General features: G+C 45.6%; 1 protein-coding gene across 1 annotated transcript; it reads left to right on the top strand.

Moving 5' to 3' along the window:
* Window positions 1-366: 366 nt before the first annotated feature.
* LOC135572193 (uncharacterized) lies at window positions 367-4,340 on the top strand. The gene is made up of 3 exons (XM_065019670.1): window positions 367-395; window positions 1,960-2,771; window positions 4,210-4,340. The coding sequence occupies exons 1-3, from the start codon at window positions 367-369 to the stop codon at window positions 4,338-4,340; spliced, it is 972 nt and encodes a 323-aa protein (XP_064875742.1).
* Window positions 4,341-7,990: the final 3,650 nt, after the last annotated feature.

The raw sequence follows: 7,990 nt of genomic DNA, 5'->3' as shown, positions 1-7,990 counted from the left end.
GTAGGGAATTGATGCCAATTGGGACTCAAGTCATATTCTCCTGCACAGTTTTTGGGGAATTATTTTTTGGGTCATACCTCTGCTCTTCTCAGAACTGCAAACCTCCATTTCTGTATTTTTGTGACTTCTTTACAGTCTTTCTACACAACAATTACCGTTACCAATCAAACGGAATACTTATTAAACGTTATGCTGCATGTCATTTACGTAAAACAGGTGTTTTACATTAGCATCCAGTCAGATTACCGGCACACTGAAATAACCGGCATCTGGATCAAATTTAAATGTACATTTTGAATTACAAAAAGGAGGAAGCACAATTTTTTGGTCTAAAAACTTTTTTTTCTGAGGAGATGAGGTTTGTAGATGGCCGCCAGGTATTCTGAGGAGATGAGGTTTGTAGGCGGCCACCCAGGTATTCTGAGGAGATGAGGTTTGTAGGCGGCCACCCAGGTAATATGAGGAGATGAGGTTTGTAGGTGGCCGCCCAGGTAATCTGAGATGAGGTTTGTAGGTGGCCACCCAGGTAATCTGAGGAGATGAGGTTTGTAGGCGGCCACCCAGGTAATCTGAGGAGATGAGGTTTGTAGGCGGCCACCCAGGTAATCTGAGGAGATGAGGTTTGTAGGCGGCTACCCAGGTAATCTGAGGAGATGAGGTTTGTAGGTGGCTGCCCAGGTAATCTGAGGAGATGAGGTTTGTAGGTGGCTGCCCAGGTAATCTGAGGAGATGAGGTTTGTAGGTGGCCACCCAGGTAATCTGAGAAGATGAGGTTTGTAGGTGGCCACCCAGGTAATCTGAGGAGATGAGGTTTGTAGATGACTGCCCTGGTAATTTGAGGAGATGAGGTTTGTAGGTGGCTGCCCAGGTAATCTGAGGAGATGAGGTTTGTAGGCGGCCACCCAGGTAATCTGAGGAGATGAGGTTTGTAGGTGGCTGCCCAGGTAATCTGAGGAGATGAGGTTTGTAGGTGGCCACCCAGGTAATCTGAGGAGATGAGGTTTGTAGGTGGCTGCCCAGGTAATCTGAGGAGATGAGGTTTGTAGGTGGCTGCCCTGGTAATCTGAGGAGATGAGGTTTGTAGGTGGCTGCCCAGGTAATCTGAGGAGATGAGGTTTGTAGATGACTGCCTTGGTAATCTGAGGAGATGAGGTTTGTAGGCGGCCACCCAGGTAATCTGAGGAGATGAGGTTTGTAGATGACTGCCCTGGTAATCTGAGGAGATGAGGTTTGTAGGTGGCTGCCCAACAATAAGTCAACCAATCATACAGTCCATGCCATGCCAGTAATTTAGGAAGTGCGATAGTATCACTGTTGTTTTATAAAGCCACAACACACCTGAAGCTAAGCAAAGAGAACACAAGCCACAACACACCTGAGGCCAAGCAAAGAGAACACAAGCCACAACACACCTGAGGCCAAGCAAAGAGAACACAAGCCACAACACACCTGAGGCCAAGCAAAGAGAACACAAGCCACAACACACCTGAGGCCAAGCAAAGAGAACACAAGCCACAACACATCTGAGGCCAAGGAAAGACAAACCAAACCACAACACACCTGAGGCCAAGCAAAGAGAACACAAGCCACAACACACCTGAGGCCAAGCAAAGAGAACACAAGCCACAACACACCTGAGGCCAAGCAAAGAGAACACAAGCCACAACACACCTGAGGCCAAGCAAAGAGAACACAAGCCACAACACACCTGAGGCCAAGCAAAGAGAACACAAGCCACAACACACCTGAGGCCAAGCAAAGAGAACACAAGCCACAACACACCTGAGGCCAAGCAAAGACAAACCAAACCACAACACACCTGAGGCCAAGCAAAGACAAACCAAACCACAACACAGCTGGGGCCAAAGACAAACCAAACCACAACGCAGCTGAGGCCAAGCAAAGACAAACCAAACCACAACACAGCTCGGGCTAAAGACAAATCAAGCCACAACACAGCTGGGCCAAAGACAAACCAAGCCACAACACAGCTGGGGCCAAAGACAAACCAAGCCACAACACACCTGGGGCCAAAGACAAACCAAGCCACGACACACCTGAGGCCAAAGACAAACCAAGCCACAACACAGCTGGGGCCAAAGACAAACCAAGCCACAACACACCTGGGGCCAAAGACAAACCAAGCCACAACACACCTGAGGCCAAAGACAAACCAAGCCACAACACACCTGAGGCCAAAGACAAACCAAGCCACAACACAACTGAGGCCAAATTTAAAACAAGCCACAACACAACTGAGGCCAAAGACAAACCAAGCCACAACACAACTGAGGCCAAAGACAAACCAAGCCACAACACACCTGAGGCCAAAGACAAACCAAGCCACAACACACCTGGGGCCAAAGACAAACCAAGCCACAACACACCTGAGGCCAAATTTAAAACAAGCCACAACACAACTGAGGCCAAAGACAAACCAAGCCACAACACACCTGAGGCCAAAGACAAACCAAGCCACAACACAACTGAGGCCAAATTTAAAACAAGCCACAACACAACTGAGGCCAAATTTAAAACAAGCCACAACACAACTGAGGCCAAAGACAAACCAAGCCACAACACAACCGAGGCCAAATTTAAAACAAGCCTCAACACACCTGGGGCCAATGTCAAACCAAGCCACAACCCACCTGGGGCCAAAGACAAACCAAACCACAACACACCTGAGGCCAAAGACAAACCAAACCACAACACACCTGGGGCCAAAGACAAAGACATAAGACAGAAACAATGTTTCAAAGCATCAACAAGTATGCAGAGTTGTCATGATGAGTTTCTCAAACACAGAAGTCACACACAGGAGTGTTACACACACACACACACACACACACACACACACACACACACACACACACACACACACACACAGACATACAAAGTCAGTACTGCAAACGTGTTAAATATCAACCATGCGAGGAGATAAAAAGGTAGAATTCTGTCGGTCATTAATCTAATCTAAACCCAGCTGGTTTACTCCCGGGTCGTAATTCCAGATGATAATCCCAGATCCTGGGTCAGTTTTCCGAGTCGACCATGGAATCCTAGATGGAAGTGTAATCAGCCATTCCCACGTCAGGAATTGCTTGGAAATGGAAAAGAATGTTCCTGTCTATGGAGTGTATCTCAAATGGCACCCTATTCCCTATATGGTGCACTACTTTAGACCAGAGCCCTATGACACCCTATTCCCTTTATAGTGCACTACTTTTGACCACTACTTTTGACCACGGTCCATAGGGCTCTGGTCTAAAGTAGTGTACTATATAGGGGATAGGGTGCCATAGGGTTCTGGTCTAAAGTAGTGCACTACATAGGGAATAGGGTGCCTTTTGGGTTGCATTTCTAAGACCGCTTAACTTCTGAGACTACTGTTCAAATAGCACAAATTCAAACAGACTGATGCGTTGGGACACGCTACATCTAGAAGGAGAACGAGATTAAGGATTACTGCCAAGTCAAATACTTGTTCAAGTAGAAAAGCAAAAACACTGATGAAAAATGTGATTCAATCTGTCCAAACCGTCAGTGGTTATTTTGAAGAGGAAGTCATGGCCAGCGTTTCAGACCAGAACACAAAATAATGAGCCACCCACTACAGAAAATGTTTAATGCAAACAGACTCTATGGTCAGGTGACAGGCCTTATGGTCAGATGACAGGTCCTATGGTCAGATGACATGGCCCTATGGTCAGATGACAGGCCCTATGGTCAGATGACAGGCCCTCTGGTCAGATGACATGGCCCTATGGTCAGATGACAGGCCCTATGGTCAGATGACAGGCCTTATGGTCAGATGACAGGCCCTATGGTCAGATCACAGGCCTTAGATGGCGCCGGAGGAGATGGCCACCGTTTTACGGTCTCCTAACCAAATGTGCTATTTTCTGGGGGGGTTTTCGCGATATTTGTAAATTATTTTGTACATAATGTTTCTGCAACTGTATTTTACGTCAGGAAAGAGCTTCTGGATATCAGGACAGCGATCACTCACCTCGGATTAGACAAAGAGCTTCTGGATATCAGGACAGTGATCACTCACCTCGGATTAGACAAAGAGCTTCTGGATATCAGGACAGCGATCACTCACCTCGGATTAGATTAAGATTTCTTCAACAACAACAACAAGCAGGATTTACACGGTATCCTCCAAACAACCCACAAGGCAGACATCCCAATTATTCGCAAAAGGAAGTGGCGCAGAGGACGAAGAGCCGGATGCCTCATCCGGACCCTCAGAGGACGAAGAGCCGGATGCCTCATCCGGACCCTCAGAGGACGAAGAGCCGGATGCCTTGTCCGGACCCGCAGAAGGCGAGTAGCAAAGCTGCCTTTACCATCAATATTACTCGCCAACGTGCAATCACTGGACAATAACCTAGACGAGGTACGATCACAAATATCCTACCAACGGGACATCAAAAACTGTCAAATCCTATGTTTCACGGAATCATGGCTGAATGAAGACATGGATATTCAGCTAGCGGGATATACGCGGCACCTGCAAGATAGAACAGAACTCCAGTAAGACGGGGGGGTCTGTGCATATTTGTAAACAAGAGCTGGTGCACGAAATCTAAGGAAGTCTATTGGTTTTGCTCGCCTGAAGTAGAGTATATTGTGATAAAATGCAGGCCACACTTACTTGCCTAGAGAGTTTTCAGCTATTCTTTTTGTGGTTGTTTCTTTTCCACCACAGACAGATGCTGGCACTAAGACCGCAGTCAGTCAGCTGTATAAGGAAATAAGCAAACAGGAAACCACTCACCCAGATGCGGCGCTCCTAGTGGCTGGAGACTAATGCAGGGAATCTTAAATCAGTTCTACAAAATCTCTATCAAGATGTTAAATGTGCAACCAGAGGGAAATAAATTATGTTCTGTCATTCAGACTACAGGAGCAGACAATGTGTGGTGTTCAATGTAGACCTACATTCCATCAGACTTTTGAAGAAAAACACACGTAGGGCTTGACCTTTAACCTGTTTATCCACGTGTCCTTCAGACAAGGAGGTGACGGAAAATGTTGTAGGTGTTTTATACAAGAAACCAGACAAATGAATCAGACAAACTATACCACCCTCTGCCTATTGGCACCTTATTTTATTCAAGCCTCTTAAAATACACCACCCTTTAAGACAACAAAAACTAGAAATTCACTTTGTGCAGGAAGCAAGCACTCCCCCGTTGTTGACTACAAATGATATATAGTATATATATATATATATACAGTTGAAGTCGGAAGTTGAAATACTCTTAGGTTGGAGTTATTAAAACTCGTTTTTCAACCACTCCACAATTTTCTTGTTAACAAACCATAGTTTTGGCAAGTCGGTTAGGACATCTACTTTCTGCATGCCGCAAGTAATTTTTCTAACAATTGTTTACAAACAGATTATTTATCTTATAATTCACTGTATCACAATTCCAGTGGGTCAGAAGTTTACATACACTAGGTTGACTGTGCCTTTAAACAGCTTGGAAAATTCCAGAAAAGATGTCATGGCTTAGAAGCTTCTGATAGGCTAATTGACATAATTTGAGTCAATTGGAGGTGTTCCTGTGGATGTATTTCAAGGCCTACCTTCAAACTCAGTGCCTCTTTGCTTGACATCATGGGAAAATCAAAAGAAATAAGCCAAGTTGTAGACCTCCACGAGTCCGGTTCAACCTTGGAAGCAATTTCCAAACGCCTGAAGGTACCACGTTCATCTGTACAAACAGTAATACGCAAGTATAAACACCATGGGACCACGCAGCCGTCACACCGTTCAGGAAGGAGACGTGTTATGTCTCCTAGAGATGAACGTACTTTGCTACGAAAAGTGCAAATCAATCCCAGAACAGCAAAAGACCTTGAGGAAACAGGTACAAAAGTATCTATATCCACAGTAAAACGAGTCCTATATCGACATAACCTGAAAGGCTGCTCAGCAAGGAAGAAGTCACTGCTCCAAAACCGCCATGAAAAAGCCAGACTACGGTTTGCAACTGCACATGGGGACAAATACCGTACTTTTTGGAGAAATGTCCTCTGGTGTGATCAAACAAAAATAGAACTGTTTGGCCATAATGGCCATCGTTATGTTTGGAGGAAAAAAGAGTGAGGCTTGCAAGTCGAAGAACACCATCCCACCCGTGATGCACGGGGGTGGCAGCATCATGTTGTGATGGTGCTTTGCTGCAGGAGGGACTGGTGCACTTCACAAAATAGATGGAATCAGGAGGGAAGGAATTGATGTTATATGTTGAAGCAACATCAGTCAGGAAGTTAAAGCTTGGTCGCAAATGGGTCTTCCAAATGGACAATGACCCCAAAGGTACTTCCAAAGTTGTGTCAAAATGGTTTAAGGGCAACAATGACAAGGTATTGGAGTGGCCATCACAAAGCCCTGACCTCAGTTCTATAGGCAATTTGTGGGCAGAACTGAAGAACTGAAGAAGTCTGAGCGAGCAAGGAGGCCTACAAACCTGACTCAGTTACACCAGCTTTGTCAGGGGGATTGGGCCAAAATTCACCCAACTTATTGTGGGAAGTTTGTGGAAGGCTACATTAAACGTTTGACTCAAGTTAAACAATTTAAAGGCAATGCCAGCTAATACTAATTGAGTGCCTAGGAACAGTGGGTTAACTGCCTTGTTCAGGGACAGAATGACAGCCTGGGAACAGTGGGTTAACTGCCTTGTTCAGGGACAGAATGACAGCCTGGGAACAGTGGGTTAACTGCACTGTTCAGGGACAGAATGACAGCCTGGGAACAGTGGGTTAACTGCATTGTTCAGGGACAGAATGACAGCCTGGGAACAGTGGGTTAACTGCATTGTTCAGGGACAGAATGACAGCCTGGGAACAGTGGGTTAACTGCATTGTTCAGGGACAGAATGACAGCCTGGGAACAGTGGGTTAACTGCCTTGTTCAGGGACAGAATGACAGCCTGGGAACAGTGGGTTAACTGCCTTGTTCAGGGACAGAATGACAGCCTGGGAACAGTGGGTTAACTGCCTTGTTCAGGGACAGAATGACAGCCTGGGAACAGTGGGTTAACAACCTTGTTCAGGGGCAGAATGACAGACTTGTACCTAGTCAGCTTGGGGATTTGATCGTGCAACCTTTTGCTTACTGGCTCAATGCTCTAACAACTAGGCTACCTGCCACCCCGATAGCTTGATAAGTAGGATGAGGTCAGACAGGTGGTATGTTGTCCATACTGTATACCACAAACCCTGGGGTTTCTTATTGCTGTTATAAACTGGTTACCAAAGTAATTAGAGCAGGAAAAACACATGTTTTGTCGTACCAGTGGTATATGGTCTGATATACTCTGGCTGTCAGCCAATCAGCATTCAGGGCTCGAACCACCCAGTTTATAACGTGGAATAGAGACACCGTTTGGAACGCGGTTTTAATAACCAATCCCGATCCAGGAATAGACCCAACCGTTGTATAAATCCATGATACTGAATTTGATGCGTGACTTTTGCCTGGATCAGAAAATGTTTCGGACAAACAGACAGCGAGGTTTATATTAATGTTTGCTGCCTGCCTTACTGCCTGAATTACTACCTTACTGCCTTACTGCCTTACTACCTAAATACCTTACTGCCTGCCATACTACCTAATTATCTTACTGCCATACTACCTAATTACCTTACTGCCTTACTACCTAATTACCTTACTGCAATACTGCCTTATCACCTTACTGCCATACTGCCTTATCACCTTACTGCCATACTGCCTCATCACCTTACTGCCATACTACCTAATTACCTTACTGCCTTACTGCCTAATCACCTTACTGCCTTACTACCTAATTACCTTACTGCCTTACTGCCTTACCACTTTACTGCCTTATCACCTTACTGCCATAGTACCTAATTACCTTACTGCCTTACTACCTAATTACCTTACTGCCATACTGCCTTATCACCATACTGCCTTACTACCTTTCTTCCTGACTGCCTCACTGCCTTA

This window comes from Oncorhynchus nerka, linkage group LG6, assembly GCF_034236695.1.
Source record: "Oncorhynchus nerka isolate Pitt River linkage group LG6, Oner_Uvic_2.0, whole genome shotgun sequence".
Classification (NCBI taxonomy): domain Eukaryota; kingdom Metazoa; phylum Chordata; class Actinopteri; order Salmoniformes; family Salmonidae; genus Oncorhynchus; species Oncorhynchus nerka.
Note: the sequence above shows the minus strand (reverse complement) of the source record. Positions and strands in the feature narration are given on the sequence as shown.

Coding starts and splice junctions, on each gene's coding strand:
- LOC135572193 (XM_065019670.1), top strand. CDS start 367: ATGGCCGCCAGGTATTCTGAGGAGATGAG. Junction 396..1,959: donor AGGTATTCTGAGGAGATGAG/GTTTGTAGGCGG, acceptor GCCACAACACAG/CTGGGCCAAAGACAAACCAA. Junction 2,772..4,209: donor ATGTTTCAAAGCATCAACAA/GTATGCAGAGTT, acceptor TATTCGCAAAAG/GAAGTGGCGCAGAGGACGAA.